General features: G+C 35.5%; 1 protein-coding gene across 2 annotated transcripts in view; it reads right to left on the bottom strand.

Annotated features, from left to right (window-relative positions):
* The window catches only part of Ubr3 (ubiquitin protein ligase E3 component n-recognin 3), a 141,455-nt gene that overhangs the window by 68,552 nt on the left and 60,403 nt on the right, over positions 1-12,500 (bottom strand). For both annotated transcript variants that reach the window (XM_090342664.1, XM_090342665.1), the window contains exons 20-23: positions 7,492-7,633; positions 4,590-4,694; positions 3,014-3,187; positions 335-795 (exon numbers count right to left, since the gene is read on the bottom strand). In XM_090342664.1, coding sequence (XP_090198790.1) covers positions 335-795; positions 3,014-3,187; positions 4,590-4,694; positions 7,492-7,633 — 882 coding nt within the window. The remainder of the gene's footprint in view (positions 1-334; positions 796-3,013; positions 3,188-4,589; positions 4,695-7,491; positions 7,634-12,500) is intronic.

The following is a 12,500-nucleotide window of genomic DNA, read 5'->3' on the forward strand; positions in this document are numbered from 1 at the left end:
GTAAAGGAACATATCAACATAATACATGTATAAGCAGTCTATATTCAATTCTATTTACCAAACAAACTTATCCACCATGATTACTGCTGCAAAAATATCTAGTAGCTAATACTTAGATGATCAAAACAAGAAACAAATCAAATATTCAACTGTACTATGTATTTTTTAAATATGTACCTATGACATATTCTAATTATGTTCTAAAATCTAAGTTCCAGTGATTGTATATAGAGATTTCCTTCTTGAATACTTGTTTGTTAAACAAGTCATTTGAAATACGATGTAATAAAAAAAAGATTTTTTTGTTAAAGAATTTATTAACATTGATTTTTACCTTTCTTCCTTGTCCAGAGTTTTCTTCTCTGCTGCAGTAATTTTTTTGGGTGGTACAGGAGGTGTCACTTTCCTACATATCTCTTCAATGATGCGTTTATTCATTCTGCTTTGCAATGCAGCTTTCAGCAAAATTCTTTCTACTGCAGTTATACCATCTCCATGACTGTACTTAGGAATTTCTGGTTGGATTAAAATCTCTATGTCATCAAGCCAAGGAGGGTAGTAGGAGTTCTGTTTTCCTGAGAGTTTGTGGTGAAGTTTAATTAACAAAGACAATATGCTTTCCTTGATTTCCAAAATGGCTGTTGTTAGCTGGGGAGTCGAACCAGGAGCAGACCATTTATTTGAAGTTTTAGGACGAACCACCTGATTTGCTTCACTGCTACTGCGATTGATAATCTCCTGAAATTTCTTTCTACGTTCTGCTACTAAGCTGAAAACTTGAGCTGTGCCAGAATTCTAACAGTAAAAATGAAAAGGGGAAAAGATAGTTATTTGACATAAATTCTAAAACCAAATATATACCACTAAATTTTGCAAAGGGAATGTTCAAAGTTTCACCCAAAGGTTTATTCAATAGATTTGTTCTTCAAATAAATATGTCCCTTCACTTCTCTTTCTCAAACAGACTTAGTCCCACTCAATCTGGAAAAAGTAATAAGGAAAAGGAGATTATCAGCAATAAAATTTCTTTCTAAACCTCTTGTACCTTTCTACCAGAGAAAAAAATACAAAGCTTAAGCAATACTTCTAGCCATGTATAAGGGAAGATGTAAACTAAATTTCTCCACAGTTTAAGAAAACCCTTCCTTGATGACTGCTGAAGTTTCCAGTTAAGAAAATAGGCTAGAGGCCAGGGTGTGGCCTAGTGGTAGAGTGCTTGCTGGCATGCTCAATTCGATCACTGGGTACCACATACACAGAAAAAGCTGGAAGTGGTGCTGTGGCTGAAGTGGCAGAATGCTGGTCTTGAGACAGAGCTCATAGACAGTGTCCAGGCCCTGAGTTCAAGCCCCAGGATGACCTCCCCAACAAAAACAATAAAATAGGCTAATTTCTTAAGTGTTTATGTTGAGTTCATATTGGCAAATAATTTCTTTTAAATAACTTCAAAAGTTTAAAATTGCTAGGCACTAGTAACTCACATGTATAATCCTAGCTACTCAGGAGGCTGAAATCTGAAGCCAGTACAGACAGTACAGTCAAGGAGACTCTTATCTCCAGTTAATCACAGAAAAAGCTAGACTTCAAGCTGTAGCTCAGACAGTAGTGTCTGAGCACTAGCCTTGAGCAAACAAAAGCTCAGGGAAAGTACACACACTCAGAGTCCAATCCCCAGGACTGGTCCAAAAAAAAAGTTACTTCTTACACATACTTAAGTTATTAAGTAATCCTGTAATCCTAACTACTCAGGAGGCTGAGATCCGAGGATCAGGATTCAAAGCCATCCCAGGCACAAAAGTCTATGAGACTCTTATCTTCAAATAAACACCAGAAAATCGGAAGAGGCGCTGAGGTTCTAGTGGTAGAGCGCTTGAGATGAAAAGGTCAAGGACAATACCCAGAGTCCAAGCCTCCCTCCAACCCCCGAAAAAGGTAAATTGATTTGTTTAAATACCACTGATGTTATTTGAATTGTAGTTTTAATTATCTTTCTCAATAATTTATCTTCCAGGTTTTTTGTTATAAAGCAGTTTAACTGCATTAGAGCTCTTAGAAACCATCTTTTAATTGAGTTAGTTGAGTAAATTTCCATTTTTAATACAAAATAGCATTGGGGTAAATGCTTCCTCTGACAGAAGCTCCGATCTTTTAATTAAAACTCTTTACAATATAAAGTTCTCTACATATAGAATATACTGTGAGAAATATTCATTCAACTATGTCTACTCACAAAAATTTAATTTGTAGGAATCAAAGCTGCTTACATGTAATTAGTATGTCATTTCAAGATCTTCATTTCTGCTTTTTAAAATTAAGCTACATGCAATGACAGTGCTATTTTACAAAATAAGTGTAAAAACACTAGTCTAATTTTTTTCTAACTTTACTATATAAAAGTTAATTGCCATGTAAGCAAAAAAAAAAAACAAACTTTTTTTAAATGAGCATGCCACTCATAATTAAATTATGTTTATATAGGAAATCAGTTATAAGATGTTAGTAATACTGTTGCAATACCACATGTACTGCCTACAAAATATCTCTAACACTTGCAAGAAAAATTCACTGTTAAATTCTCAGTGTTATTTTGGGGATCAATAATATAAACTTTCTTTTAAAATTAAACTTAAATCAACTCATTAACATAGAAAACTGTAAAATAAACTTGCTTTAATTTTAACAATATTAATCAAACATACACACACACTCAATACTTCAATGTGTTTTCCCCAGTATCAGTCAAAAACTTTATTTCGTTAATACAAACATCATACACATCTACCTCTCTTTGAAGAACTCTAGGCCGCCGTGAACTCTGACAGATTAAAGGACAAAGACTGGTGAGACAGAAGTTGCTTAGATATACCAGAGGAAATAAAAGACAGGTTTTAGTTATCTATAATCACATTTTTTTTCTTTTAGGTATTATATGGTGATATAAACAATGTATCTCTCTCTACAAGATGAAGGTTTTCTTTTAATTTTTTTCTTTTCCCTTCACTTTTGCACTTACTTGAAGAGAACCCAAGCTCTCAGAGCTAGTCGTTGCAGGGGAGTCTCTCTTCACTTCTGGAGCAGTATCTGGAACTCTCACTCTAACATAGTTTATAAAGTGTCGCATATTCGATACTAAGTTACTGCCAGGAAACCAACTATCATGACAACGTTCTGGTCCACCTACTGTCACCTAAAACATTTAAAAAATAAATAAATATTTAAGTTCGTCCTATCAGGTCTGAGATTCAATGGGAAATTAACAAGTCTGCCATAGTCCCGAACAGTCTTACACCAGTAGTTATAAAATGGATTTTAAAAAATAGCCAAATTCAAACAAACTAAAAGAATCTGTTTCTCAATAGTAATATGGCTAAATTCTCTGGAATTAGCAAACTATTAAGAAAAATACTACTTTCAATCTGGAAATACTTGACATTACAAAAGACTACTCACTGGCCATTAGAATAATTCATGGTTAAACAGTGCTACTTCAAACTAATGAAGAAAGTTAAGTCTAGGGGGAAAAAAATAAACCACAAATACAAATTGGTCTTGGACAAATTTTGTTTTTGTTTTTTATTTTCTTTGGGGGTAGGGGGTTGGTGCTGACCCTGAGGCCTGAGAGCCTCTTGTACTTGCTCAGATATTTCATTCATGGGTGGTTCTCTGTCACTTGGGCCATGTCTCTACTTGCAACTTTCCTTTAAGTTAATTGAAAATAAAGGTCTCTTGGAGAAGGCACTGGCAGCTCATACCAGTAACCCTACCTACTTAGGAAGGTAAGCTCTGAGGTTCAAAGCTTAAAGCCATATTAGCCAAAGTCTGTGAGATTCTTACCTCCAATTAACTAGCAAAAAGCTGAAAATACAAGTGTGGTTCAAGGGATAGAGCACCAGCCATGAACAGAATAAAGAGGACTTGAGTTCAACCCCAGAACTACAACAATCCCAGTACTTGGGATTTGTCTATACAGGCTGGTTTCAAATCTTGAGGGAATCTTAATGAGTTTTTAACATATATATATATATATATTGAATATGACTGAAAAGTACTGCCTAATTTTCCCTTAAAATATGTTGACTGTATCATGCTGTGTTATACTTTGTGTTTGGGGATGAGAAAAAGACTCTTACACTTGTATAACTAATTTATAACAAGTGCTTTTCTGAAAATAGTATTTTCAAAGCCCTAAAGTAAACATTCCCCCATAACATTTATTTTCAGAAAGAATGTTACTAAAAGCAAGCATTAATCAAAGTAACACAATTTCTACACTAAAGTCTTAATCATTACTTACCAGTAGAATTCTTACAACAGTAAAAAAAAAAAACCTACTTTCCTTAGATTAATTAGTGAATGATAAATCTCAAATTCAAAAGTCCTAAAAGTTCATAAGTAAAATAATATTGTCAGTATGAATGAAATCTCTAAAAGATCATATATATTTGAAGAACAAAATCTCTTCTAATAGCTGTCTACATCTTATATAAATAAGAATAATCCACAGGTATACTACTGTCCTGGCAACTATCTAAAGACAGATAAGAATTTTCTCCTATCTAAAAATTTTGAAATATAAAAAAAACACTTACTTCTTCATCGGATTCATCTCCAGTAGAATTTTCAAGTCCTAATTCAATCAGATATAAAACCATGCAGAGCACATGTTCTGACAGATTTTGATGATCCATCAGAATCTTTGAGAAGGAAAGAAAACATCTCATAATTATTTTTCAAAAAAAAATGAACAAATATTAAAAAATGCAGATACATAAAAACCAAGAAGTCAGGTAAAATTACATCTTGAGGAAAAGACAAACTAAAACCAAACAACAGATATCCTCTAAAGATTAAGCACTATCTACAAATCGAAACTTTCACATTTCATAAACATTGATATGTTCCATAACCCACAAAAATCATTAATATAAATTTATCAGCACTTATTAAAGTACAGGGACATTCAAAGTCCTGTGAAAATGCAAATGTGTTTAGTCCAACACCTAGCATAAAACTGGGAACAAAAAGAAATGTTCATCAAACATTAATATTTCTAGACTCTATCTGTAAAATTAAAGTTCTGAGCCTTGGCATACTGGATTTGGCTATTTACATACATTAATATGAGGTTTGTGTGAAGGAAAAAGAAATGCAAGTAATTAGATGAGAGTTCTTTACTGATAATAATTTGATAATGAGGGCCGGGAGTTTGGCCTAGTGGTTAAAGTGCTTGCCTAGCATGCATGAAGACCCGGGTTCGATTCCTCGGTACCACATACATACAAAAAAAGCCGGAAGTGGTGCTGAGGCTCAAGTGGTAGAGCTCTAGCCTTGAGAAAGTCCAAGGACAGTGCTCAGGCCCTGAGCTCAAGCCCAGGACTGGCAAAAAAAAAATAATAATAATAATTTGATAATGAGCCTGTGAGGCGGCTCATGCCTGTAATCCTAGTTACTCAGGAGGCTCGGATCTGAAGATCAAGGTTCAAAGCCAGCCTAGGCAGAGAAGGACCTGTGACTCTTATCTCCACTTAACCTTTAGAAAACAGGAAGTGGGGTTTAGCTCAAGAGTAGGACAGTAGTCTTGATCTGAAGAGTTCAAGCACCAGGACTGAGGGTGGGGTGGGGACACCTAATTTTTTTTTTTAATTTTTCATTACATTTTAGAACAAGCTTTTTTTTTGCAATGGGAAAAATATAATTTTATTATGTATTTTAAAATTATGATATATAATAAAATATATGATACATAATAAGCAACACAATAAAATATATAAATAACACAATATACATATAATTATAATATTAACTATTGTATTATATGTTGTGTCATTAATATATATCATTGATAATATTGATACATTAATTCTTTTAATGCAACATAAATAATGTGTAATAATCTATAAGTATATATTATTTTTATTAAATAGTTGTATAAGAATTCAGTTCTACAAGTCAGGTGATGAGTCCAATGTATCTTGATCAATATTACCACTTCCATTTTTTCTTCCCCGTCTTCCTCCTCCCATCCCTACCTTCAAGTTCAAATTTTACATAGTGTATATCATGGCTATATTTGCTCCGTCTTCCTCTCTCCATTTGCATCCCTCTTCTTTCCTCCTCTTTCCCAGCAGCATGTTTCACCTTCCTGGTGTTCTTTTTTTTTTCATATTTTTTTATTGTAATTAATAGAAGGGTTACATGAATTTGCCAGATAGAAGGTGCATTAATTCAGATGCTAGAGGGGATGTGGCCAGGACGGATCACTACTACATTGTTGGTGGGAGTACAAACTCGTTCAACCACTATGGAAAGCAGTATGGCAGTTCCTCAATAAGCTTTTTAAGTCCTTTTGATCAAATACTACTTTACATTCAGCAAATCTTGAAATCTAGAAACTTAAATTTACAGTTAAGGCTACCTCAATTTTTCATAAATTAATTGCTATTAATAAACCATATTCAATTTCACCACTTGAACCTGTTACTTTAACCTTCAAAACTCAATTTCCATAATAAATAAGAATAATATCAGTACTTTTGTTCATGAAAGTCTTTTACTAGATTTAATGCTGATGTATATATACAAAGCATCTAAAAGATTAATCTAGCCCTGAGAAAAAAATTCAAGGGTTTATTTTAAAAATAAACAACTTTTTATTAAGAAATTCTAATGAAGAAACAAATACTTTAAATGATATTCCTGAATAATCCTATTGGAAAATAATAAATATAAATGTTTCTGGATAATTTTTTGAAACAGTGGTGGTCTTACATCTCAACCAAAGTAAATTCTTTTGCAAGTGAAATCAAAAATGTATCACAGAAAAGTTGACGTTATTTGACAGTTGACAGAAATTTGACGTTATTTTATTTTATGTACTCAATACAGATTTACCTATTTTATCTTCTTTCTCATACAGTTTAGAGCATAAAAATCTAACTATAAATACACATATAGTCACACACATAAATACATACATATTCACATACTACCACATATTCTGCATTTCATATTATTTCTTAGTGCAGATTTGCAATTATTCAAATGAGTAGCTCAGTTTTGTGGGAAATACAAAGTAAGGCATCTTTTCAGTTTCTAAAATGTTCAGAAAAATTGTTTTCAATATTGCTAGATAGGAGCCCTACTCAAATCCAAAACCATTTTGGTTTTGTCATTTATCAGGATCAGTGGTTATTTAGTCCCTTAGTTCATTCCATTAACACCTGTGGTGCCACCTCTTTTCACTTCTTATTCGATAGAAGCCATAAATATCCATATCTGAATAAGATGAACACTCTCCCACAAGGAATAGTATAGTAATATAGTTATTTTCAACTTGGAAGTCACATATACCCAATTATATCTTCATATATCTTAAATGCATTAGTGCACTTTGCTTTATAAGTGGTACTTTTATATAATATTTCCTTAGAACTTTTACATGAGAAATATAAAATTCTAATTTAGGCCATTCTATTCAAATTAGTACTGTACCTTGTAAAGCAGAGTGAATAGCACAATGTGTAAAGTTTTACAGTGTAAAAGTCTCATGAGACCTTTATAGCTAGGATGGAGTGATGTCCTTTTCTTATAAGGAGGCCAGGGGTTTCCAGGGAATTTTCCACTCTGTTTTAAACTGTAAAGATAATATAAAACCAAAATTATATATTAGAATCAAAATTAAAGTTAAAACAGTGATTTTTAGTAGTGAATTTGTCACATTTTACTAAGCAGCATTTTTACCATAATCATTTTTAAAATGGAAACATGTATCTACACACAAATAAACATTATTTTCCTTTTCTATTGAGAAAAAATAAACAAGTAGGAAGATCTAAACTGAAAACTATAGACATGTGGATATAAAAATCAAAATAAATAAAAAGAATACAAACTGCATTACTCAGCAAAGAAATTGTTTATAAGCATTGACCAATAGGTAGTGGGAGCACTACCTATGACTTGAAAATATTGAATGAAATATAAAATATAACCTTTGGGGTTGGGAAAGATTTGGAACAACAATACAAAATATAACCTTTGGGTTTGGGAAAGATTGGGGACAACAATACAATAGGCAGCACTGATCAAGATATCTCTTTCTACAACTTCGTAAGGATAATTTTTTAAATTTTTTAAAATAAAACCTTTTGAATGCACTTTTGAACTAATAACAGTAGAGTCTCTCATAATTAACAATGAGCACTTACACTGTGTTAGTAGTTTTAAAGTCCTTGAGTTGTTAGATCACAGGTATCAAAGCTAATTCTTGCCGGGCGCCAGTAGCTTACACCTGTAATCCTAGCTACTCAAGAGGCTGAAATCTGAGGATCACAGTTCTAAGCCAGCCCAGGCAGCAAAGTCCCCAAGACTTATCTCCAATAAACTACTCAGAAAAAGCCAAAAGTGACAGCACCCTGAGTTCAAGCCTGGAAAGGGGGGAGGGGAGCTAATTCTTGAAGATATTTCACCTTAATGAAGAGGATAACTTCTTTTTTTTCTGATTGGCCCTTAAAAATAAGTGTGTCCAGGTGCTCAGTGGTAATTTCTTTGGAAAGATAAATAAACTAAAGGCACGAGAATTAAAAAAAAAAATAAAGTGTCTCTTCAAGGATGAAAAAACGATAGGTTCCCTATGAACATAATAACTGTAAACTTACATGCAAATAACTGCAATATCAGTTGGGGCCATTAGCTCATCATGCCTGTAACCATAACCCCTTGGGAGGATCATACTTCATGGCTACCTAGGGTATACCCATGAGATCCTTTCTCAAGAAACAGCTGAGAGCAGTGGAAAATACCTGTCATCCTAGCTAGCTAGGTTGGAAGCTGCAATAGCAAAAACAGTTCCAAGTTGGTCCAGATAGAAAAGTCCACGGAAGCTGCAATAGCAAAAAACAGTTCCAAGTTGGTCCAGATAGAAAAGTCCACGAAACTACATCCCATCAAAACAAACTGGATATGGTGGAATGAGCCTGTCATCACAACTCCACCAGGAATCAAAAAATCAGAAGATCATGGTCCAAACACATGCCTGAACAGGAAGAGGATCACAAAAAAAAAAAAAAAAAAGCAGGAGGTGCAGCTCTGCAGGAAAGTACTTGTTTAGAAAGCACAGACCCTGGCCAGGAGTTTGGCCTAGTGGTTAAAGTGCTTGCCTAGCATGCATGAAGACCCGGGTTCGATTCCTTGGTACCACATATGTAGAAAAAAAGCAGGAAGTGGTGCTGAGGCTCAAGTGGTAGAGCTCTAACCTTGAGAAAGTCCAAGGACAGTGCTCAGGCCCTGAGCTCAAGCCCATGACTGCCAAAAAAAAAAAAAAAAGAAAGCACAGACCCTGAGTTCAAGCCCCAGTATCACCACAAAAAATAAAATAAAAAAAGACTGCAAGTTCAAAACACAAAATTTGAAAACATTACACAATATAACAAATTCACAACTGTGGCAGAAGATATTAATGTTCTTTTGCTGGGTACCCAAAAAAACTAAATGAGCCAAAGTTTTTTTTAGCCTGGTGCCAATGACTTACGCCTGTAATCCTAGTTACTCAGGAGGCTGAGATCTGAGGATCATGGTTCAAATCCAGCCCAGGCAGGAAAGCCTGTGATTCCACTGTGATTTTCTATTGGCTAACTGGAGATGATGTCCTGAGGACTTTTCTGCCCAGGCAGGCTCTGAATCCCAGTCGTCTGATCTCAACTTCCTCAGTGCTAAAGATTACAAGTGAGTTCCACTGATATTTAGTGACTTGTAAATATTCTAAAACATCATAGGCTTTTAAAGATTGTTAAAATCCTAACAAAGTCAGGAATGATGGTTCATGCCTGAAATCCCAGCTACTTGGAAGGCAGAGATTAGGATGATCATGGTTCAAGACCAGCCTAGGCAAAAAGACAGCAAAACCAAATCTCTACCAATAAGCCAGGCACAGTGGCCTATTTGCCATCCTACTACATGGGAAGTATAGATAAGGAGAATCATGGTCTGAAAAGGCTAAGAGCATGATGCATACCACAACTCCTGCCTAGCAAGTGAGTTGCTGGAACGGGTAAAAAGGGGGAAGGAGAAGGGTAAGAAGAGGAAAGGGAGAGGGGAGGAAACAGGGGAAGGGGAGGAAGGCAGGAAGAAAGAAAAATAAGACAGCAAAAATTTTACTTATATCACTTTAACTATATAGTAAACATTGTGAAATCCAACTAAATCAGTATTTGGAAGGGAATTTATAATATTAAATCAATATTTTCTAAACAATCTAAAGTTAGGTATGACTATTTAACATATATATGAAGAATTACCAATATACCTGAAAAATATCTGCATATTATCATGTTTATCACAAGCCTGCTTATGATAGCCAAATGATGGGATCAGCTAAGGTGCCCAACAACAAATAAAGAAGTTGTAGTTGTAGTGCGTGCATGCGTGCGTGTGTGTGTTTGTGTATTCTATGACATACTACACAGCCAAAAACAAAAGTAAAATCACATCATTTGTAGAAAAATAGATGTAACTAGAAGACATTCTGAGACAAGCCCCCCCCAAAAAAATATGTTTTCACTTATATGAGGAAGCCAGACCTAAAAGAAATTTAAATTATGGACATGTACATATGAATAAATGTCTCAACAAACAAGCCACATAATTAATTGTTTAGTTGGTTAAACAACCAAGTCCAGCACTCACTCTATGAATAGGTGGGGACTAACAGGTGGAGCTAAACCTGTGGAGGGGGGGAGATTAAGAAGACTGAATACAGTTGAAATAAACTATTTGCAACTATGAAAATGAAACAATGAAACCTATTAGGAATACTATTTCTTAGAGAAATTGTGGCAGAGAATGTGATGGGGGAGTACTAAGTGAAATACAGTATAAATATGGATAAAGATGTAATCATGAAATGTTCCTCTCTTGTATAACTGATATAGGCCCATTTTTTTACATAGTTATGATAGAATATGCCTGGAATCCTAGCTAGTCAAGAGAAGGATATATAAGGATTTCAAATTCAAAGCCAGCTAATACAAAATTAGATGAACCCTATTTCAGAAACAAAGGCTTGGGTGCCAGTGGCTCACATCTATAATCCTATCTACTCAGGAGGTTGAAATCTGAGGATCACAGTTCAAAGCCAGCCGAGGCAGGAAAGTCTACTAGACTCATCTCCAATAGACCCCCAGGAACAAAACTGGAAATGGTGCTGTGGCTCAAAGTAGCAGAGCACTAGCCTTGAATACAAAAGCTCAGGGTCAGAGCACAGGCAGTGAGTTCACAGGCCTGGGGGCAAAGCTCAAGTAAAGTGTATGCCTAGAAAAACATGATCCTTGGGTTAAATTCCCAGTACTGCATGAAAGCCACACAACTAACCAAAAAAAAAAAAATCCCAGTTCTACAAATGACCATCAAGTAAGTATTAAAAGCTATATCACAGAGTGATGGTTGAAGTCTACAAATCATTCATCTGATAAGTCTTATAACTCAGAATCTAAAAAGCTCTTGAGACAATAAATAAGAGGCCAGCCGGGCACTGGTGGGTGGTTCTTGCTTGCAATCTTAGCTACTCAGGAGGCTGGGATCTGAGGATCATGGTTCAAAACCAACCAAGGCAGGAAACTGTATGAGACTCTTATTCCAATAACCACTAGAAAATCAGAAGTAGTGTTGTGGCTTAAAGTGGTAGAACACTAGCCCTGAGAAAAAGAGTTCAGGGACAGTGCCCAGGCCTCACAACCAACACACATATACACAAAAAAGGGGGCCAAGAGTTCTGCCTAGTAGCAGAGTGCTTGCCTAACATGCACCAAGACCCGTGTTCAATTCCTTGATACCACATACATAGAAAAAGCCAGAAACTGCAGGGTGTGGTGGCTCATACCTGTAATTCTAGCTACTAACTAAGGAGGCTGCAATCATATCATGATCATATCATATGGATGATCATATCATATCCTAGTTCAAAGTCAGCCCAGGAATTGAAGAACCTGAGACTCTTATCTCCATTAATCACTAGAAAATGGGAAGTGGGACTGTGGCTCAAGGGGTAGGGCAGTAGCCTGGAGCTGAAGACCTCAGGGACAACACCCAGGCTCAGGGGTAGGATGGTGGGTAGCCCTGAGCTGAAGAGCTCAGGGATAGCACCCAGGCCGAGTTCATGCTCCATGATCCAAAGAAAAGAGAAAAGAAAAAAGCCAGAAATGGTGCTGTGGCTTAAATGGCAGAGCTGTAGCCTTGAGAAAGCCCAAGCTCAGGCCCTGAGTTCAAGCCCTAGGACAAAAAAAAAAAGAGGTCAAGTGCGAGGGACACGTTTTATTCCCATGTGCTATAGCAGAAAGCAAAAAAGCTTTGACCTCAGATTGAGATCAACCAGGACAAAAATAAAGATCCCATCTCAACAAGCAAGTCACATACAATGGTCACACTTGCAATTCCAGCTACTTGAGAAGTAAGAGAACTGTGATCCTGGGGCCGGGAGTTTGGCCTAGTGGTAGAATGCTTGCCTA

Source organism: Megascapheus bottae, chromosome 12 (genome assembly GCF_031878675.1).
Source record: "Megascapheus bottae isolate mThoBot1 chromosome 12, mThoBot2.hap1, whole genome shotgun sequence".
Classification (NCBI taxonomy): Eukaryota; Metazoa; Chordata; class Mammalia; order Rodentia; family Geomyidae; genus Megascapheus; species Megascapheus bottae.